We start from the raw sequence: 24,433 nt of genomic DNA, 5'->3' as shown, positions 1-24,433 counted from the left end.
TCGTACTAAGTTTGTGTTGACTTGCATATATAAATGGAACAAAATTCTTAATTCAAATCCAATTATTTTGTGTCAAATTCACAGTGGATCATATTTTGCCACTTCTAACCGGAAGTCTTCAAAATCGGATCACTTTTATTGATTAAATTTTGTATAATAATAATAATAATAATAATAACTAGAAAATTTATAAGAATTTAGAAACATTATGTATTTGTTCTTTTATATTTTAAAAAATTGTATTTAATAAAAAAGTATTTATTCATATCTTTTAATAAAAATATATATATTTTTTAAAATATTTAAATAATAATAAAAATTTTGACCCATTTACCAAAATATTTTTACCTTTTGAATAAGACAAATAATATTATTTTAATTTAGTTTTTGAAGTTTATAAACAATTCTAGTCATACTATTTTTCAAGTGTATTTAATACTCTCTCCGTCCCATATACCATGTCTGCTACACTTTAGACACAGTATTTTAGGAGGGGTGTAATTAGTAGTGTTATGAGAAAACGAGAAAGAAAACAAATAAAGAACACAGAGGTTTTATGTGGTTCGGTGACGGTGTGTCAACCTACACCAGGGGCAGGAACCGGAGAAATTTTATTATACTAATTCAGAGATTTACAATATGTCATCCGACTAAGAACCATAGTTGTCTATTTACAAACACCCCAAAACACCCTAAACCCTAAGCCCTAATTTGTTATTAATTAGGATAAGCCCAAAAGGAACCCTGCCAATTAAAACAGCCATTTCGCTTTGGTTTCGAGTCGGGTAGACCGCTAAATCCAAGTCACGTTTCAACAATCTCCACCTTGACTTGGAGTTTCTCCAACCGCCAAAGGTTCGTCAGTATCTCTCAGTCGTCTCATTCCTGCCAGATGCCCCAAGAGGGCTTTACCTCCTACAAATATTCACCAAGTTCAACCAGTGCTCAAACTTCTCCGTCGGTAGCGCCTTTGTCAACATATCAGCTGGATTGTGTTCTGTAGCTATTTTCTAAATAGAAAACTTGTCTTCCTCCAGAACATCACGGATAATATTCAACCTTACATCAATATGTTTGGTTCTATCATGATACACTGGATTTTTAGCTAAACTCAAAGCGCTTTGACTATCACAGAATAACACCGGTTTCTCCACCTTTAGACCCAAACTCTGCATCAGACCATGTAACCAGATACCCTCCTTAATACCTTCAGTCATTGACATGTATTCCGCCTCAGTCGTCGACAGTGCAACCATAGGTTGTAAAGTAGACTTCCAACTGACTGCACATCCAAACAGAGTAAAGATAAAACAAGTCAGTGATCTTCGTTTCACCAAGTCACCCCCGTAATCAGATTCTGCATAGCCAACAAGACCATCACCATGGCCTTTATCATCATAAACCAGACAAATATCAGATGCTCCTTTCAAATATCGCAAGATCCACTTTACAACTCCCCAGTGAGCTTTACCCGGATTAGCCATAAACCTGCTCACCACACTAACCGCATAAGCGAGATCCGGTCTCGTATATACTATCGCATACATAAGACTTCCAACTGCACTTGAATATGGAACCGTCTTCATGTAGCTAACCTCTTCATCTGTACCCGGTATAGTGCTTCGATCAAGTTTAAAGTGTGCCGCCAAAGGAGTACTTACTGGTTTGGACTAATCAACAGAGAATGCCTGCAAAACTTTCTCAATATACTTTTCTTGAGAAACCCATAACCGTCTTGCTTCTCTATCACGCCAGATCTCCATACCAAGTATTTTCTTTGCCGCACCCAAATCCTTCATCTCAAACTCACCTTTTAGTAGAGCCTTCAAGTCATTAATTACAGCCATGTTCTTAGCTGCAATTAACATATCATCCACGTACAACAGCAGATACACAAAGGAATCAGTAGAAACTTTCTTCGAGTAAACACAGTTATCAAACTGATTACGAGTATAACCATTAGACACCATGAATGAGTCAAATCTCTTGTACCATTGCCTCGGAGACTGCTTCAAGCCATACAAAGATTTCTTTAACAAGCATACCTGGTCCCCTTTAGAACTGTAGAACCCCTCCGGTTGAGACATGTAAATCTGTTCTTCTAGATTACCATGAAGGAATGTTGTTTTTACATCAAGCTGCTCCAGCTCCAGATCAAAAGCACCCACCATTGCCAAAAGAACCCGAATGGTTTTGTGTTTCACCACAGGAGAAAAGACTTCATGGTAATCGATTCCTTCCTTCTGTGAAAACCCTTTTGCCACCAGTCTCGCCTTTAACCTAGCAGGTTCAACACTAGGAATTCCCTCATTTCTTTTAAAGACCCACTTGCATCCCACTGGCTTCACCTCTTTTAGTAGTGCAACAAGATCCCAAGTCTTGTTCTTTTCAAGAGACTGCATCTCTTCATTCATTGCCATAATCCAGGTTTCTGCATCTTTACTCGCCACAACTTCTTTATATGTCTTTGGCTCATCAGAGCCAAGATCATCACCAACCGCTAGTGCATAAGCCACAGAATTCATGTCACATGTATTGACACATCCTGCAAACCTAGCTGGTTTCTGAATATTTTTCTTTCACTTTCTTGCTTCTATGGAATCTTCAACCCCAGTACCAACGTCATCAGCTTCCCCCTCAACCGGTTTCCCTTGAGGTTTTGACTGATCTGGTTGATCTGATTGATCAATAGTATTATCCTGCTGCTCTTCCTCTAACACAACTCTGTCAAGAGTCTCAAACTCCACCATCTGGTGCACCATAATCTTTTGTACCTGCAATACTTTCACAACCTCTACTCTGATCAAGCATAGCAGATTCATCAAAGGTTACATCTCTGCTAATAAGAAATTTACCAGGATTTTTACCTTCTGTACACCACAATCGATAACCTTTTACTCATGTTGCATACCCTAGAAATATGCATTTTACCGCCCTCGGCTCCAGCTTACCATCATTCACATGAGCGTATGCAGGACATCCAAATATTCTTAGATTAGAGTAATCAGAGGGTTTACCGGACCATACCTCTTGAGGAGTCTTTAAGTCAATTGCAGTTGATGGAGATCTATTAACCAGATAACTAGCAGTGTTAACTGCTTCAGCCCATAATTGCTTAGATAAGCCAGCAAATATGCGCATACACCTAGCACGCGCCATGAGGGTTTGATTCATTCGCTCTGCAACTCCATTTTGTTGTGGTGTGTGTCGTACAGTGCGGTGCCTCACTATATCTTCTTTCTTGCAGAAATCATCAAATGGAGCGTTGCAGAACTCCAACCCATTATCAGTTCTTAGAGTCTTGACCTGTTCACCCGTCCGTTTTTCAACCATGGTCTTCCACTCCTTGAACTTCCCAAACACCTCATCTTTAGTTTTCAGAAAGTACAACCAGACTTTTCTCAAATAATCATCTATGAAAGTGACAAAGTAAGAACACCCGCCCTGCGATTTCACCGGAGAGGGACCCCATAGATCTGAATGAACATACTCCAGAATTTCTTTTGAAGTGTGATGACCAGTACTAAACCTTACCCTGCATTGCTTCCCTTTTACACAAGCCTCACAGAATTGAATTTTACCTATCACATCCCCACCAAATAAACCCTGCTTGCTCAACACAGACAACCCTAGCTCACTCATGTGACCTAATCGACGGTGCCAAAAATTTGTCCTGTCATCATGTTTATCCAAGGACTGGGATACCGCCGCTGTTCCCATCACTAAACTGCCATGTAGAAAATAAATTACATGCTGCAGTTTTCCCATCATTACCAGAGCACCTTTCAGGACTTTCACCCACTCATCTTTACCATGATATTTTAAATCATTCTTGGCTAAGGTGCCAAGAGAAATCAAATTCTTTCTGAGTTCAGGAACATACCAACAGTCAAATTTCCTGACAGTACCGTCATGCAATTTTATCTGCACTACCCCGCTCTCTTTTATGGCTAGAACCCCATCATCACCTAACTTCACATTTCCATTCCACTCCTTAAAAGAAGTGAGTAGATCACGAAAGAACGTCATATGGTGAGAAGCACCGGTATCCATAATCCAGGAATCAGTAGTACTAGCACTACACGCTGTCAGAACTTCACCAAAGTCCCCATCATCATAACTGTCTTGTACCACAGCAGCGCTGCTGCCACTGTTACTAGAATTAACTTTTGTATTTTCCTTCTTCTGTGGACAATCCCTTTTAACGTGTCATTTCTCCTTGCAAAGATAACACTTAACTTTGCTAGAGGATTTTGATTTTGAACGCGACCTCCCATTCCCGTTACCCCTCTCCTGTGTTCTTCCCCTACCTGCAAACAGACCTGAACCAGAACCCTCTTCCAGAGAAACTTTTCTTTTCAATTCTTTGGACATAAGAGCATCTTTCACATCATTAACAGAAATTGTAGTTCTACCATATAGCATAGTATCTACAAAATTCTCATGTGAATCAGGTAGTTAACACAATAAAATTAGGGCTTGATCTTCATCATCTACTTTAACCTCAACTCATTGAAGATCAAGAATGATACGATTAAAGGTATCAAGATGATCCTTTACCTGAGTACTTTCGGACATCCGGGTGGTGTAAAGACGTTGCTTCTGATATAGCCTGTTCGTGAGAGAGTTGTTTTGGTACTTCTCACACAGTTTATTCCATAACCCAAAATCCGTTGTCTGATCTACAACATCTCGTAACACCTCATCAGTAACTGACAGCAAGATCGCGGAATGAGCCCTTGCCAAAATCTCCTTATTTACCTCCTCCTTCGTGTCTTTAGGAAACTTGTCTTCTCCCTCCAACGCAGCCGCACATCCTTGTTGAATCAAAAGTGCCCTCATCTTGACCTTCCAGAGCGTGAAGTCATTCGACCCATTAAACTTCTCCAGATCAAACTTATACGAGGACATCTTCAATCAATGAGATATGGCTCTGATACCACTTGTTATGAGAAAACGAGAAAGAAAACAAATAAAGAACACAGATGTTTTACGTGGTTCGGTGATGATGTGTCAACCTACGTCCACGGACAGGAACCGGAGAGATTTTATTATACTGATTCAGAGATTTACAATATGTCATCCGACTAAGAACCATAGTTATCTATTTATAATCACCCCAAAACACCCTAAACCCTAAGCCCTAATTTGTTATTAATTAGGATAAGCCCAAAAGGAACCCTGCCAATTGAAACAGCCCTTACGATTTGGTTTCGAGTCGGGTAGACCGCTAAATCTAAGTCACGTTTCAACAAGTAGATAATTAAAAATGTGTTAGTGAAAATAATTATCCTATAATATAAATAATTATAAATTAAGATTAAGATAACTAATTAGTTTAATTAAAATTAAAAAGTTTAAAATGAGATTAAAGTGCGTAAATATTTTTATAAAATAAAAGTGACATAAAATGTGAAATAATATGGAGAAGGTAGATGGGATGGAGAGAGTATTTTATATTGAGATTTACCGTCGATATTATATTTATAAATTGATCTACCATTGTATCTGTCAATATGAAATTTTGATATTTTGATGTTTTTTTATATTGAATATTTTGATGGAAGTGTAAAATTATAGTAATTTTAATTTATTTTTTCCCAACACATTCTTAATAATTAAAAAAAAAAAAAATCCTTCAAAATACGAAACACTAGAAAAATGCAAGTTTAATTTTAAACTAATTAGTATTTTATTGTTTTATTATTTTTTTTAATTATTTGTAATTAGAAATGAGTAAATGAAACTGTCAGTTCGTCCCTAAACTTGGAACCCGCTCATTCACAAGTTACTGCAATTTTTTGGATTTTCAAGATTCGACGAAAATGGATGCGGCAATGGGATTGATGCGGAGGATTCCACCCAAGCATTCGGAGGCCGCTCTATCAGCACTGTTAAGCCTTTTGCCGCACCACTCCTCGGATCTTCTCTCTCAAGTTGACCAGCCTCTGCAGGTAAGAAATTTGGGGCTTTTTTATTGGTGATATTGGCTTTATTATTGCCTAGCGTGTTTGGAATCTCTGTCGATCGGATTTTTGGTTTTGAAGGAAATGGAAATGGAATTGGATTCGGATTCTGCAAATGCGGTTATTTTGGGGATTTAGGGTTTGTGGAAGCTGTTCTCTTTTCTAGGATGCTGCTATAATGGTTTTAACAACTCGCAAAAATGATTTCTGCTATTTGTTCTGACAAATGCAAGAAAATGAAGTTTGAAATGCAAATGGATTGGCACACAATAAGGATTTTAGAAAATAAAATTCGAAATGAGGGTGAATGTTTCTTTTGCTGTTCTTGCAAAATAATCGATTTAGTTATTGAATTATTGATCAGTAAACTTTTCTTAGATTTCTTCGTGTCCTTATTCTAGCTAATGATTTTCATATACTGTTGGTTTTTGCTATTGCTCATGAATTCGGATTGGAGAATGTCTTTTAAAAATCGCTGTAATCTACCTTCAATGGCACAAACGAGTTTCTCATATCATTATCTGATGTAGATGCTCATAACCATTTGAAGCTAACTGAATGATAAATGTTTTGTCAAGAAGATGTTGAATGTTGAGATTCATAGATCTGTTCTATATGTAAAGTCATATGAATTTGATTATCTGGCCTAATAAAAAAAAAGGATTACATCCAAATATAAATATATACGTGTCGAAGTCAAATTTGAACCGATATCAATACTTGTATTGAACTAAAACTTTTCAATTTTTTATTTTTCTCTGTTTTCTTATTGTGAATTTGAAATTTGTACCGAAGCAAATTACCTAATCCTGTACCAAAATGAAGTCAGTAAACTTAAACAGATTGTCATTTTAAATTTGAAATCAGTATTCGCAATTCATATGTTCTCAAAATCAATTTCTCTCTGAATTCAAAATTTCAAATTAATGTAGTGTTAAACTGACCTTGAATCACTGAGTTGAATTCTAATTTGGTTTCTGAATCAATAAGTACCAAGCTTGCACACGTTTATTAGTGGTTTAAAGTCTGTTGTTTTGTTTGTACATGTACGACAAAGGTGTTGCATATTTTAGTTTGACTATTAACTAGGCGACACAATCCAGTCTCGATTTCTTCCACGTCCTAAATTACCCTTTGAGGAGCCATTTTTGTCCAGATTTATCGATCCATTTTCAATCTATAGTACTTTCCATTTGAAACGTAGGGTATTTAATCGCTGAATTTTCTAGGTGATCTTTAGTCGTGTGACATGCAAAATATATTTCTGTCTATATTGTTCGTCTAAACATGAATCAATTTTCAGGTTTTATGCGATCCAGAAAGCGCAAAGGAGTTCATTTTGTGTGAGTATAACAGAGATGCAGACTCATATAGGTAAGCTGTCTAATCTTGAGGCATTTTGTTCAATTCAACTATTTAGCTTTAACGATATATATTGGATATGTTTTTCCTTGATTTTTTTTACTGAAAATATATTTTTCGTTTTCATCCCCTGTTTGGCAAGATCTCCCTGGTCGAATAAATATTATCCCTCAATAGACGACGGGCCTTATCCATCTCCAGAGTTGAGGAAACTTGAGATTGAGGCAAACGACATCTTTGCTATCTATCGTGACCAGTGAGGTCCTTTACTTAGCTCTTACTTTCTGTTTTTATAGGCAATCCTCATGCAGATGCAACTTTTCTGTCGCAATTTGCACAAGCTTTTAAATAACAATGCCTTGGTGTTTTTGCACCCTATCTTCATAGCAACATGACATTTAGTGCAGTGGTCTCTTATGTTATAGAATTCTTTATTTCCTATATATTTCTTGTTTCTCTAAGAGCCAATCACGTGGGCAGGTATTATGAAGGTGGCATTTCGTCAGTGTACATGTGGGAGGACGAAAATGAAGGTTTCGTGGCTTGCTTCTTGATTAAAAAAGGTAATGGTTACTTGTTTCTGGAAAATTGCTTCATAGTTTATGGTTTAGGGTAGACCTGACTATGGTTCTGACACCATAGTTTCCCATTCCAAAATCATCAGCTTTGGTTCCTGTTTCAATTATTGTGCTATTTATTGCAGTCCTATTTTTATGAATTATTTGTAAATTTGATTCTATATTATCACAACCTATTATATAATTTAATGTGATAATTATTTTAAATTTCTTAACAAATTTTAAAATGTAAAAAGGAAAAAAAAAAAAAAAAGTAATTAAACTGTAAGATATTAAATTTAGATTTATTTCTATTTTTATTCCCAAAAGATCTAAACTATAGCATACCTATTAAAAAACTTTAAACTGAAGTGTAGTAGCAGCTAATATAATATATGCATATTATGTAATTGCTCTAATTTTTTGCATTTTTTTTTCCAGTTTTTTCCACTATGCTTTTTTGTCAACATATCCATTTTCCATACAAAACATCACATCCGACTACTATTTCACCAAAAAAATAACAATGATCAAAATCTAAAAATTGGTGTTTAGCTCTCTCTCTCTCTCTCTCATACTCAATTGTTTGCAATGAAGATGGATCGAGGACTGCTGATGGTAAAAGAGGATGCCTGCAAGAAGGATCATGGGATGCAATACATGTTATCGAGGTGCATTTTACAGATCACTAGACTGAAGAAGGAACTAGTAGGAATTGAGAAACATGATTGCTCATCTTACTGCCTTGATTATTCTTGACTGTTTATGTATATCTAGGTGGGACCGGAGGAGGAAGAAACTGCTCATTACTGCCTGACAAGTTCTGTGATGCTTTCATTAACTACAAATGATGAGTCCTCCGGCACCTTCAATTTGTCTGGTTCAATCAGAAGACAGGTATTTGGTTCTTCGGTTCTTCCATGGATTTGCAATTGTACCACACAATAAACTGCAATTCATTTTTCCTCAACTACATTTTTTTCCATCACCTCATCACTTACTTCTTTTACTTTTGTCTGCATAGATGAGTATGGATCTCTCAGTTTCCGATGGCCATTTATGTAATATGGGAAAAATGATAGAAGAAATGGAGAGCAAGCTTCGAAACTCATTGGATCAGGTGTGCAATTAACCTTGGGAGTGTGAATTATATTAAAAATGCTAGAATTGAATCTGCTCTAATTTCAAGTTCAACAAATTCGAACTGGGAACCTTGATTTGAGTTGTGAATCTCAAATTTTCAAATATTGCTTCGAATTTGATAGTATATCGATAATTGTTTGGAATTTGCATTCTCCAGCGTGCCAAATACAATTTCATGCATTTATCTCGTTTCAGTATCAAAGATGAACCAATTATTATTATTATTATTATTTTTTATTTCCAGGTCTACTTTGGGAAGACAAAGGAAATGGTCTGTACCTTACGACCGCCTTCTGAAATCATAGAAATGAGACTTCCCGACATCTGAATATATGGCATTCTTGAAACTCTGGATTGGGTGTGTAATCCTTCCTCTCATCATTACTTATTTTACTTCCTCTGTTGTGTGTAGTTGGGGCGGCGTGGCATTGGCTGTTGAATTTTAGGGTATTACAAACCATTATTATACTTCTTCCGGAACTCTTGCGTCGATGTTGTTCTTATGTGAGCGTATGTAAAATGTCACCTCTTTCATTGACGATAGAAATGCATAGAACTATTCAAAATCTTGGCTCTTGATTACGGTATGAGCATGCTATACTTCATTCGATCTTTCATCTTGGGACCATTTGCTCGATGCTGACTTGTTTTTTACTTTAATTCTTTTTTTTCCCTTTAAATTGCACAGGAAAAGTTAACTATTGAGCTTACATATGTTTTTTCATCTGTAATTGCGAATTGAGTTTTTCTTGCAAACTTTGTATGTTTACAAGTTCTTGTTAGGCAAGAATCTAATTTTTGTGTCTTTTTAAAAGCTTTTTAATGGCTTATCTTGACAGAGTTGTTTGAGCTGATCTTGATCTTGATCTTGAACTTGAGCTCGACATGCAATATGATCAAGAGTTGGATTCAAGAACTTTTGGCTTAGTTTCTTTTGGGATTGTGCAATTTTTTCTACTTTTTCTAAGAATAAATTATAACTATAAAAGTTAATATCTTAAATTTAAGTATGCTTTGTTAGAAAAAAAGATTTGGCTTATTTTTTCTACTAAATTTTGTCTTTATAGTTAAATATTTTCAAATTTTGATATGAATATGTAATCTTTGTATATAATATAAATGAAAAGGAATGTTGTGCTGATACATTTATATCCTACTAAATCTATTTTTCATTCAATAATAGATAATGGTAACTAATGGAGATACATAGTACGGTTTGTACCTTTCAATTTTATTTTATTTTATTATTACTTTTTTTAATGAAATAGAATCACATCCTTTTAAATATATGTTTGAACTCATGACTTTACGGCCACAAATTCATTCATTCCGTTAAGTCTATCTCTTATGGGACAATATGAGGTTTTGTTCAATATGAGTTTGTTTATTCCGTATTTTGGTTTGAGATGTTTTTTGATTGTGTGATGATAATTAATATAGATACATAGATAGTGGCGATCATGGAGATACATAATGTGGTATATTTTATATTGACTATTAATTTTATATAAAATGATAAAAAAATATATATTATATATATTGGGAAGGAGTCACTTATAACGGATATTATTTACAGATTTTTTAATATTAGTTTGTAGTATAAAATATAAGAAATACTCTTATTAGTATTACCGTCACATCATTATTTTTATACCGAAAAAACAAGACAAGATTATATTTACACTACTTTTAACTACTCATACAATTAAAATATTACTTATATAGTTTTTCAAAAATTATTATTGTTATTATTTTTATTCCATAAGCTATTTGAAATAACTGATTTACCAAAACACTTAAATTGACTTTTTTTTATTGGTCAAACAGCTAGAAAAATATTTAATAAAATGAAAATTCTTAAAAAATTTCTTTGCCAAACACCTTTAAAATATTCATATTTTTTATTTATTTATTTAGTTTTAGTTTTAGTTTTTCTTTTTACTATAAAAAATAAATAAATAATAACAAAACAGAACATACTTGTATTAAAATTTATACTTAATATTGGACATGTATTTTTAGGTGAAGGGGTATCATTTATAATATGTACCTAATTATTTTTTAAGATGCATAATCATCATGTGTTTATTTGTAATTTAGTTTTGTTTTGTTTTGGGATTTCCAATTTTTCTTTGAAGTATTGAATGAAATTGTATGGTGTTTGATTATTATATTTTATTGAAACATTACACTAATATAAGTTTTAAAATACAATTAAACCAAATACGACGAGTGGTGGAGTCCTGAACTGGAGGAAGAATAAAATCTTAATAATAAATTAATAACTACTTATATATTAATGAAACATTCCCATGATAAATACATTGGCTAAATTAGTAACAAGAATATAAATGTGATATACAAATTATCTAAATAAAATAAAAATCTTACAAATCTTTAAATAAGACAATTATGATAAATATAAAATATATTTTCTAAATATATCTTTAAAAATGAATATATATATATATATACTTAATTTTAATAATATAATATAAAAATAGGTGTTTTGATCAATATTTTTTAAGGATTATATATATAGTACTCCCTCCGTCTCATAAAACTATGTATTTGTTTGTTTTTTGCACGGAGTTTTAGAAATATTAGTATTATATTATAATGTAGTAACAATAAAGTAGAAATGACTAAAATAACCTTATTAGTATTGTGTGATATAAATTTTTTTACATTTGTGTAATATATTGTAAGTTGTAAGGGTATTTGTAATGTTAGGTAGACAGTGCAGTTACTTAAAAAAGAAAATAGATACTTTGTTATTGTTATGGGATAGACTAAAATGAAAAAATAGATATTTTATTATGGGATTGAGGGAGTATGAAATTTCAAAAACTATCTTTAAACAAGCAAACTAAGTTTTGATAAATTTATATTCTAATCATAATACTTTTATCTAATTTTTTGTAATAAGTACCAATAGAAATAAGGATAAAAAATACTATAGAAACTAAAATAAGTAGGATGAAAGTATCAAATAAAAACACAAAGTAAGGTATGGTAGGAGTGAGTTCATCTAAAATAATAAATCACTATCAAATACAATCACCGTTTCGGACGAAAGTATCCATTTAAATTTTTATAATAAATTAAAAAATAATAATATTTGAGTGATTAGTGAAAATCCGTAAGATAATTTTGATAATTTTATGATTTTTTATTTATGTATATTTATAATTTATATAAAAATTAATAATATTTTGGTATTAGCGTGTAATTAAAAAACAAAAAATTTTCAGTTGATATAAATTATACATTGATTGGTCCTACATGCTTTTTTAGTATTTATTTCAAAGACAACATATACAACATTTTGGTCGTGTGAGAGTAAATTACTGACCGTGAGATTATGAATTCAAACTCACAATACTTTCAAATATTGTGGGTCATACATGGTTCGCATACTGTCTATATTTTTTAGGAATGAATCTGTGACAACGAGGTCATAGTTTAAATTTCTTTTATGTCACTTGGTATTGTTTACCGCATATGGTTTTGTCTAGTGTAACTTGTCTTATTCATTTAGTTTACATACTATTATAATGTTCGACCAGAGATTTATCTAGAAGACACGACAATAAGTTCCAACGTGACAAAAAATAAAAATAAAAAATATAGATTGACTTTTTTTTTTCTTTTTTTTTTTTTGAAATAGAAAATTTTCAATGAAATTTCAAGTTTTTTTTCATTTTGTTAATTTATGTCAATTTAATTCCGTCTTTATCAAATAAAATTTTATTTGTATACAAGGAAAGTATATAACATAATGTGCATTAATTACCGAGAACCTTAGGGTTTAATTTAATGCTTGGGGCAAAGTCGAGGGGCACAAAAGAAATTTCCTTATTTTCAAAAAGAGTCCTTATTTGTAATTAGTGTAAAAACTAGGCTAGGGTTTCAATTTTAATACTTGGGGACAAAGTTTTCCCATAAATCCCTCGATATAAATATAATACAATAATTGTTTCTCAAGTCATTTATACTTCTTCTCTCACAGTCAGTCACGTGTTTTTCATACTCACTCTTCCATGGAGGACGACGACGACGACGCGCAGTTATCTCCGCCGTGCAAGCGCCGCCTCCTCCGCCGCAGTTTATCGTCCGACGAATCGACCATTGAAGATAGTGCGGTAGCCATAAGTTCAACTCAACCTGTAGTTCCACCAATCATCCTCCGGAAAGAGCAAATTCCACGGCAGCAGATTGTTATCGCCCTCGCCGCGCCGACGCTATATAATTGCTTCAGAAAACGGTCAAATCGCGCTGAATCGATTCAGAATTTCGATATTTCGGTGCGGCGGTCGTGCGGCGGCGGCGTGGTGGCAATTAGCGGTGTTTATAGGGTTTCGGATCTGTGCTGTCAACGGTATTGCGATATGCTGCAGTACGCGAAAGGGAAGGTGAGTGGTTGCGCTGTGGTTTCGAAGGGGATTTTGGTGGTTGAAGGCGGAATTAATTGTATCAGAAACTTGTTTAAATTTATGCAGAAGGTGGATTCGGTAGAGGTAATTTGGGAGGGGAGAATCAATCAGGCGAAATTTGGTAAGTTCTCTGTTCTTCATTGCAGTAGTGATTTTGCTGCCTGTAAATTCTTTGCTGACCATGGGGCTTTGCATTATTGGGAGGTTGCTATCAACAAAAAATCCACCTCGAATTGATTCGTTATCATTTTCCTGTAAATTCTTAGCTGCCTGTAGATTGTTTACACAATTTCGTGTAATTTTGGAAAGGATAATTTCATATATATATATATATATATATGGAATTGAGTTCATCGTCTAGTTCTACTTCTAGTCTAATTTGATCGATAATCCATGAATTTGGTGATTAATATGCATAGTCAAATGTTTTTTTTTTTTTTTTTTTTTTTTTTTTTTTTTTTTTTTTTCAAAATATCAAATTAAATACTAATTATTTATTTTTTCTAAATTTTTAAATTTTAAAAAACCTCCAAAAACCCCCTGTCTAAACAAAGCCTTAAAAGTTTTCGGTTAATATTTAATATATATAATTAATCATAAAAAAATAAAAAATTAACACAAATTTTAATATGAAGATATATTGTATGAAGATATATTGCTTGAGTAAATTAGCATAATTTTCCCATTAATTATTTTTAAATATTTGGTATATGTTGAAGATTATAAATTTATTTGATGACATATTTAAATTAGGAAATATGTTTGATAAATGCATTCAAATATTCTTAAAATATTATTTTTTGGCTCTTCAAACTTAAGATGGATGAATTTTTATTTTTTCCTTCTTCTTAATTACAATTCCATTAATGATTTATATATATATATATATATTTATCTATAATATATTAATGTATCTTTAAATTTTCAAGAATAATTTTTATATATTTACTAAATAAAGATTTCATTTTTGTGACATGCTATATATTGGGGTAATATTACTTTTTAAAACATAATTTTTAATAGTATGAGTAGATAGTATAAACACTTTGATTTAAATCTTATATTACAAATACAATAAAAATATAAATATATTACTACATATTGGAGTTACTCATGAAGAAGAACACAATTTTACAAAATAATTAGTATTTTTTAAAAATATAAATTAAAAAAAAAATAATAGAATAATGATTATAAAAGAATTATGTGAAAAATTAAATAAATTAAAAAACTTGATTTATTAAAAAAAATAATAATGTAATATTATTTTTGTATATTTATAATTTTAAAATATAAATTATTTATTTAATTGGATTGAATTTTAATTATAAGGGTATTGATTATCTTTTCAATTTTAAATAGCTCACCTAAAGGTTTTGAATAATATTAGTAATTTTTCAGTGGTAGCATAATTATTAAATAATTAAAAAATAATAGAATAAAATCACTGATAACATCTGCCTCTTTGATAACACTTATTTCAATAACATTTAAATTTGGTTAGTATTAAAAGTAATTTCAATGTGGGCAAACATAAATTTAACTTTATGTAAAATAATAGGGAATGATTATAGTGTCAAAAAAATCATTATTTATACGGGAAAGTGTTTTATACATAAATATATATTATATGTAGAAATCAACTGTAATAATATTACATGTAATAATATTTTATGTTATATATTAGTACGTGATGTACTATCAATAATGTATTGAATTTTATATAGTTACAGCCACCAAAATAATATATATATATACAGACAATATATATTAATAAAAATAATTAAATAAATTTGTGAATCCATTGTAAATGTAAAATTTTAATTCTATAAAATGTATTTTTTATATTTAAAATAAAAACCTAATTTTATGGCACCCTAAATGTTAAAAAATACATATACTATATGCTTTGTATATTTTCTTTCATGTTTTATAAGATATACTCTAATTGGAAAGAAATAAACATATTAAATATAAATTTAATACACAAAAGAGTAACCAAAATGACAAAAATGTGGTTATTACTATTATTATTGCTAAATTATATATATATATATGGGTAAATTGTTTTTTTAGTCTCGTAACTGGACCCCTTTATCATTTTAGTCCCGTAAATGGAGCCTGTCGCAAATTAATTCTATAAGTGAAAAATTTTCGCTGCTTTAGTCCTCCGGCGCCGGAGACGCCCGCGTGGCTCGCCGGAGGTGACGTGTCCGCCAAGTGTCCCGCCAGGTCAGTGACACTTGGCGGACACGTGGATTTATTTCTTTATTTTTCATTTATTTTTAATTTTTTTAATTGAACCAAATAAAAAATACAAATAAAATTAAAAATAAATGAAAAATAAGTTTTAAAAAAAATTTAAAAAATAAAAAATTAAATTAAAAAATCCACGTGTCCGCCAGGTGTCGCTGACCTGGCGGACACGTCACCTCCGGCGAGCCACGCGGGCGTCTCCGGCGCCGGAGGACTAAATCAGCGAAAAATTTTCACTTATGGGACTAGTTTGCGACAAACTCCACTTACATGACTAAAATGATAAGAGGATCCAGTTACGGGACTAATATATATATATATATATACAAAATATTTTCCAAAAATAATTGGGGTAGTTAGGTTAGAAAGTTTGATCATTATATATGGAATTAAATATATTCCTTATTTAATTATATAATTAAATTTAGTATATATTAAATAAACTTATTAGAATCACATCAAATATCTACTCACTTTGAGATCGGATTTATAAAAATTGATTCCGCTTTAATTCTATATATAATTTAAATTTCAATTAAAAATTGGCAACTGCTAAATAAACATAAATAAAACTAGTTCATTTTGTATTTTTTTTAATGAATTTATTTTTTTATATTACGTTTGAAAATTTATGTCGATAATATAAAAAAAAATAATATTTTTTTTTGAAAAGTTGATTTATTAGGACTAGTCAAAGTATATAATATATATTGTGTTAAAATATGAGTACATATTTATACTTCTTCCGTCCGGTCATATTTACGTTTTACGTCATTGTACTTAGCATTAAAAATATCTTTATATTTGTATATTATTTTTTTTTACAAATATTCTTCTATTAATATTAAAAAATACTAATTAAAGTATTTTTACATTTTTTCTTAATTTGTACTACATTTTGATATAATAATTAATACGAGCAACATATAAAATTTAGTTCTCAAATACAGTTAGTATATTATTTGAGTTGTTTAAATATTTGTTTAGATTTATTTTGAAATTTGAATTTGAATTTAACTTTTAGTTTAAATTATGAGTTGTTTTTTATATCATTTTAAATCAAAATATATTTTTCTTAATAAAAATATTATTAAAATAATAAGCGTATGTAATATATTACTCCCTCCGTCCCATATAATTTGTCCCTATTTTCTATTTTCGTCCGTCCCACATAACTTGTCCTTTCTATTTTTGGAAATATAATTATGCACTTTAATCGTATTTTAAATTTTAAATTTTATAATTTTTTTAATTTTAATTAAACTATTTACTTATCTTAATCTTAATCTATAATTATTTTTACTAAATAATAATTATTTTTACTAATATATTTTTTAATTACTTACTAATTATACTTTACTTAAATTCTCGTGTATACAGTAATACACTCATATTACATGGGACAAAGGGAGTATTTCTTTTAGAAAAAATATATTTTTTTGAAGAATTATAGAAGTAACACAATAAAAATTCCAACAATGCCAAATTAGCAATTTCAGCATGCAGAAAATATATATATATATATATATTTAAAAGTAAAACCAATATGTCACTTACTTCTCCATTCTTTATTTTCTCTAGAATCAAACAAATTAAAAAATTATTATTCTAGAACATTTTGCTTTACTTTTATATGTACATGAAATTACTAAATAAAATTAGTTTATATAATATTTTTTATTTATATAATTAAACTAAATTAATTTTATTGTACGAAACTTCTATGCATATATATATATATTATTGATATAATTAAAATTATTTCAAATTTAGAATATTTTTGTTTATTAATTAAGATTTTAGATATTTTTATTATAAGATAGATGACAGTTAAAGTACTTCATGTTTTTTGTTTGCTTGTTTTCTTTTGAGTCGGTTAATTTATATATTTTTTTAATGTCAAATTTAGAAAGTCGTATCCGTCAAAAACTAAACTTCTCATTTATATTTGACTATATTTTTTTTAATATTAAAAATATTCTTATATCTGTGTAATTTTTTTTTTTACAAATATCATTATATTTAGTATTATAAGACACTAATATAAGTTTTTTTTTTTTTTGTTTTTCCTTTTGTTGTACAACATTTTAATATAATAATTAACATTCAAAAATCAACATGAAAAAAGTAAATGAGAAATTTAGTATTAGACGGAGGAAGTATTATATATTGAATTATTGACTTTTATAAATTAATATGATATATGTATATATATTATATTTTTGTAATATTTATAGAAACCTAAAAATATATTGAATGAACAAATTCATTCTATCATGTCTATATATTATATTTTCTAGTTTTAATATTTTTAAGAATCACATAAGAATAAAGTACTAAATAAACATTTATATATATAATAATAAATTAAATCATATGACAGAATAACCAAAATCACAAACAAAAATATCACTATTAGTATTATTATTGCCAAATAATTATATTTATATATATATAGTAAGAAACAATTACTTTCAACAAATATTTATTTTTACTTTCCAAAAATGATAAATGGTAGTGTGATTAGAAAGTTGATCATTATTATATATGGAATTAAATATTTTCTTTATATAATTGTATGCTTAAATTTAGGGTAAATTATATAATACTCTCTTTTATTTTTGTAAAAATGCATAAAACATCATATGTTATATTTATTGCGTGAAACTCCTTGTGTTAATATAAAGTTTGCACGAAATATCATCCTTATCCAAAAGCGGATGATTCTAAAAAAAGACCAAAATTATTCAAATTTTATAAAAATAAAAGAAATAAAATATCTTAAATAATTATTTTGAATAAAATAAATAAATAGTTTATTAATCCTTTATTTTATAATTTTATATAATTTACCCTTAAATTTACTACATTAATTAAACTTACTACATTAATTAAACTTATTGGAATCATATCAAAAATCACTATGAGATTCGTGTTATAAGATAACACATTAATTCTAACTTGAATTTTATATTTTATATCAAATTATTTTAGTGAAGAATTTTAAAATTTAAATTTAAAAATAAATAAAAACGTAAAGTGTATAAAATGATCCTCTGCGACACAAAATTCTACAACCCAAATATCGTAACGTTTGTTTAGTAATCGGATTATTGAGTTAGAATTTGAATTGGAAATAATTTGTTAATTAATATTTTATTTATAATTTAATATATATAAGAGTTAAAAATTTTAAAATATGTGTTTAATTATTTTAATAAAAAATATATAATATTTTGTAGAAATAAAATTTTATATAAAATGAATTAATAAAAATATATAAATATATATTTATGATTAACATAAATTAATTTATAAATAAATTTAGAATTTTGAACGTTTATAAATATATTTGTTTATTTATGATTGAAATAGAAATAAAAGAAAAATTGATGAATTTTAAATGAGTCATATAATATTTTTTTTCTAAAAAAAATGAAAACACAGTGCCAAAGTCCATATGGAAAAACCAACCAAACACAATTACCAGACAAAACTATGCCTTCCCAGGTTGTTGAATGTATTTTCTTTTTTATTTTATATAATATATTTTGATAAATATATACTCCGTAGTAAAACTTGTTCATTAAATTTATCTTATTATTAATTTTAACAAATTTAAAATAAATACAAACATATCCAAAAATATAATAAAACAAATATTATCAATATAATATAAATATATTAGATAATAATAATAATAATAATAATAATAATAAAATAGTGGAGCCCACAAAAAATTATTTAAAAAATAATAATAATACTAAAGAAAATTACACATTATCCGTCCTCAAACAGTTTTAAAATATATATATATATATATTATTGGATTACTAAATTAGCTTAGATTATCCGTCCTCAGATATTATTAGATTATTAAATTAGATTAGATATTATATTATATTAGATACATTAGATTAGATCTAAAGTATCAACTGTGGAGCACAAGGTACAACACTTAGAAAAGCAGATACTTGAAAATCGTATCCCGCCTAAATTTCTCCCTGCCCTATTTATACCGCTAAATCGGTTCGTCTTCTATCCCTCTTTCTTTCTGCTTCCGACGACTTCGAGAAATTTTAACATCTGCGTTCTTGCTTTTGTCGATTTTCTTCGTTGTTTGCTGTTTACCTACAAATTAATTAATTGCAATAGCAGCGATGGAAGTTCCTCAGGCGGCGGTGTTGTCGGAGACGACGAATCCGGCGCCGGCGCCGGCGGTGGTTCCTGTATTTGAGCGGTTTTCGAAATCTCTTTACGTTGGTGATTTGGAGGCATCCATAAACGAGAAGAAATTATTTGATCTATTTAATCGAGTGGTTCCTGTTGCGTCTATTAGGGTTTGTAGAGATCGAATTTATGGCTTTTCGCTTGGCTATGGTTACGTTAACTTTCTCAGTCTATCAGACGGTAATTTTAATTTCTTCAAACTTAATTTCAGTTATTATTGTTATGTTTTTCTTTTCTGGTTTCATGCAAGTGAAATAATGTGATTTTTTTTTTCAATAAATTTTGATTTTAGAGAAAAATTTTATTGGAATTTAATATTATTATGTTAAATTTGGTTAAATCAATGCTTTTATCATTAGTATTTATTTTGATGGGGACTAATTAAATTTTCTTATTTATCAGTCTTGGTTAGTAATTTACTTCATCTCTCTTTGTTTTATTTGAAAATTTCGATTACTAGGATGTTTATAATTTTTTGTATTAATTTGCTACAGCTTATCGTGCGAAAGATACTTTGAATTTCACTATTGTCAATGGAAGGCCTATCAGAATCATGTTTTCTCAAAGAGATCCTACTATGAGAAAAAGTGGATTTGCTAATCTGTATATCAAAAATTTGGCTTTGTCGATAGACGCTAAGGAACTTCACGAAACTTTCTCTATATTTGGAAGAATACTTTCTTGCAAGGTAGAACTTGACGCCAATGGAAGATCCAAAGGATTTGGGTTTGTTCAGTTTGATAAAGAGGAATCTGCCGAGAATGCAATTAAAAGATTGAATGGTCTAATTATAAATGATAAGAAAATGTATGTTGCGAAGTTTATTCCTCGTCAAGAGAGGATTAGGAGGAAAGGATTACCCAAATTTACTAATGTTTATGTAAAGAATTTTTCTAAAAGGGTAACAGACGAGGATCTTAAGAAAATATTTGGGAGGTTTGGTCCAATCACTAGTGCAGTTGTTATGAAAGACGCCAATGGAAATTCCAGATTGTTTGGCTTTGTCAATTATGAAAACAGTAGCGACGCAGTTGCTGCAGTGGAGAATTTAAATGGGACCTCTTTAGATGACAAGGTTTTATACGTTGGAAGAGCTGAGAAGAAGGCAAAAAGGATAGCAAAGTTGAAGGCTAAATTCGAGCATGAAAGGAATATTAGATTTGAGGAGATGAAAGGTGCAAATTTGTACTTCAAAAACATTAGTGAGCGCATAACTAGTGATGATTTGAAGATGCTTTTCTCAAGATTCGGAACCATTACATCGTACAAGGTATTTGTAAAAGATGTTTGAATTTATATTATATATACGTATATATTTTCATGTGTTGCCACTCAAATTTAATTTTATTTTCTACAGATTATGTGCGACTCTAATGGAGTAAGCAAACGTTTTGGTTTTGTGGCCTTCTCTAATTCCGAAGAAGCTATAAATGCTGTAAGATAGATTTGACTAATTATTTCTTTTTTTCTATGAACAAAATCTAGAGGATGATTATAATTGTTTGCTTTGCAGCGGAATTCAATGCATGCGACGATAATAGCGGGAAAACTTTTATACGTCGCCGTGGCTCAGCGCAAAGAAGAAAGGAAGGCTTGGCTCCAGGCATATCATCTTCAGAAGCAAAACAACTCAATCCTATCAAGACTCCGATCGAGATATGACGAGCCAATGGATATTATTATTTGAGGGATTTTCTATCAAATCAACTTGGAATTATTATTATTATTATTATTATTTTAATTATTTTTTTTGATAACGAACGCGTGAAATTAATTTTTTATTTGCCTCAATTTTTGGATATATATTGTAGATTGGTTAAATTATTGGATTTGTTTAATTTTTGAAATGGATCAAATTATTAATTTCTTGTTATGAATGGTGGAATTAATTTGTCTGTTAAGTATGGATTAATTGTGAACTGTTAGGATCGATGAATTATCGAAATTATGGGTTTGTTTATTTAGTCTTTTGGTTTGAATATATATTCGGAGTTGTGTCGGAAAAAAAAAATAGTGGAATAACACACCCAAATTTATTAACTTTGTAAATAAAAATACATTCATATATACAAAAAAACATATAGTTGTATTCACGTTGATTAAATAAATATTAATGTAATTTTTAAAATATAAAATTGATTTTTAATATAATAGAAAAAAATAAAAGAAATAAATATTTAGTTTGATACTTAAAAAAGAAAAAGAAACTTTTAATTTTAAAAGTCATACATAGTGCACAATATAATTGAGTTTTAATTTAAAAAGTCATATACATAGTACAAAATATAAATAAAAATGACACAACACAAACAATGAAGTGCTGATAGTTGCAGCCTTTCATTGTGTTTTCTTTTTGTACGTTTTGAATTTAATTTTTATTAATTATTAAAAAAATAAAATTGAATGCATCAAATCGAAATTTTATTTTTTTATATAACATAAAAAATTAAACTTATATTTTAAAATATCATATTAATATATAGTTATAACATATCATATAAATATTATAATTCAAAATTTTATAAATTAAATATTCAAAACCTAACTCACAACTAATTAATTTTTATAAATTAAATATTAATATTTCTAAAATTACATGTAAAAAATAAATAGATATTTACTTATGGGACGAACGGAGTATATACAATGAAAATGTGCATATATAACTATTGGTGGCAATCATACAAGGAAACACAGAAGTGCAAAAATATTTATACTCCCTTTATCCTACATAATTTGTCCTTTCTATTTTTTGAAATATAATTATGCATTTTAATAGCATTCTAAATTTTTTAAATTTTAATTAAATTATTTATTTATCTTAATCTTAATCTATAATTATTTTTACTAATATATTTTTTTATTACTTATTAATTATACTTTATCTAAATTCTCGTATTTACAGTAATAGTCTCATATTTCATGGGACATATGAAGTATATGAATAATTTAGTAAAAGTTGAGAGTTATTGATAATTACGATATTTTTATAAATAAGTATAATATTAAAAAGTACAAATTTGTTATAAATAGAAAACGTATATTTTTAATGGACACACAAAATATATATATATATATATATAAATAAATAAATTGAATTGATGGGTGGAAAGAGTATTATTTACAGCCAATGTATTGAAACAATTACTTTTCTATCACTTACTTCAATTGCATTTAAATCGATTAATATCAAAATTAAAGTAATTTCAATATGTGGTGGGAAAACATAAATCTAATTTTGAACTTTATACTTTTATTTAAAATTGACGTAAAATAATGCTCCCTCCGTCCACCGGCATCTAGTTTTGTCATTTTAGTCTGTTCATTGCAAATATATCTATTTTTTTTTTAAAATAAATGTACCTTCCACTAAAATATAAAATTACCCCACCCTTTATATAATATTACACAAATGCCATGAAACAACACCACTTAATACCATAAATGTTAAGGGGTATAATAGTCTCTATGTATATTAATTGTACCACATATCAAACGTGCAAAAAGTAAACGAATAGATAGGCAGTGAACAGAGGGAGTATCTATATATATATATAATCCGAAGCATCATATATTATATGTTCTCAAGCAATTCAAATATAGTAAAAATAATAATAATAATGTTTCTCTAATGATTTGTTAGGATTTTTACTATTTATAAAAAGAAATTTTTTCAAAAATATTAAATTAAACACTTATTTTTTTATTTTTATATTACATTAAAAATTAAATTTATATTCAAAATATCAAATCAATATTTATTTATATCACATTCTGCTATTTCAATTCATTTTTTTACTATTTAAATCCTAACAAAAAAATCTAAAACCCCAAATGTAGAAAAATTATACTCCCTCCGTCCCTGTGTCCCTATTTTTGTCTTTTCCATATAATTATATATTTTAATAGCATTTTAAATATAAAATTTTAGTATAATTTTTTTTTATTTTAATTAAAATATTTAATTATATTAATCTTAATTTATAATTATTTTTACGGATTATTTTTATTAATACATTTCTTAATTACTTACTAATTATACTTAAATTTAAATTTTAGTATCTACAGTAATACACCCAAGTTACAAGGGACGAAGGGAGTAATATATTTTGTATAATTTCTTTAATGTTTTCTAAATATGTCTAATTTAAAATAAATAAATAAATATAGTAAAAATGAATTAATTAATATATTGAATAATCAAAATAATAAAAACAATAATGTTTGTTTGGTTACCGAAATTTATTTGAAATACATTTTTTTATATATATACAAAAATAATATTAATTTAAATTTGATATTTAAAAAGAACAAACTCCCTGTATATATATATATATATATATATGGTAAAAAATAGTAGTAACTTTCTAAAAATGACAGAAGGTAGTTACGTTTAGAAAATTTCATCATTATATATGGAATTAAAATTTATTAATTAAACTTATATCCAAAATCTTCTCATTCAAAAATTTGAGTTATAAAA

General features: G+C 28.8%; 3 protein-coding genes across 3 annotated transcripts; all 3 read left to right on the top strand.

Annotated features, from left to right (window-relative positions):
- The first annotated feature begins 5,752 nt into the window (after window positions 1-5,752).
- Window positions 5,753-9,594, top strand: LOC127257165 (probable F-actin-capping protein subunit beta). Its single transcript, XM_051283520.1, has 8 exons — window positions 5,753-5,954; window positions 7,270-7,340; window positions 7,471-7,584; window positions 7,809-7,891; window positions 8,483-8,556; window positions 8,663-8,782; window positions 8,910-9,005; window positions 9,273-9,594. Exons 1-8 carry the CDS (start codon window positions 5,826-5,828, stop codon window positions 9,354-9,356), a joined length of 771 nt encoding a protein of 256 aa, XP_051139477.1. The 5' UTR covers window positions 5,753-5,825; the 3' UTR covers window positions 9,357-9,594.
- A 3,455-nt stretch (window positions 9,595-13,049) lies between these two features.
- LOC127257430 (uncharacterized) lies at window positions 13,050-13,769 on the top strand. The gene is made up of 2 exons (XM_051283849.1): window positions 13,050-13,443; window positions 13,531-13,769. Exons 1-2 carry the CDS (start codon window positions 13,072-13,074, stop codon window positions 13,699-13,701), a joined length of 543 nt encoding a protein of 180 aa, XP_051139806.1. The 5' UTR covers window positions 13,050-13,071; the 3' UTR covers window positions 13,702-13,769.
- A 6,111-nt stretch (window positions 13,770-19,880) lies between these two features.
- LOC127257239 (polyadenylate-binding protein 5-like) lies at window positions 19,881-21,637 on the top strand. Its single transcript, XM_051283624.1, has 4 exons — window positions 19,881-20,130; window positions 20,445-21,220; window positions 21,308-21,385; window positions 21,464-21,637. The coding sequence occupies exons 1-4, from the start codon at window positions 19,881-19,883 to the stop codon at window positions 21,635-21,637; spliced, it is 1,278 nt and encodes a 425-aa protein (XP_051139581.1).
- The last annotated feature ends 2,796 nt before the right edge of the window (window positions 21,638-24,433 follow it).

The sequence above is a fragment of the Andrographis paniculata genome, unplaced genomic scaffold, assembly GCF_009805555.1.
Source record: "Andrographis paniculata isolate CXL003 unplaced genomic scaffold, ASM980555v1 Contig57END, whole genome shotgun sequence".
Lineage (NCBI taxonomy): Eukaryota > Viridiplantae > Streptophyta > Magnoliopsida > Lamiales > Acanthaceae > Andrographis > Andrographis paniculata.
This window is presented reverse-complemented; position numbering and strand designations above follow the sequence as displayed.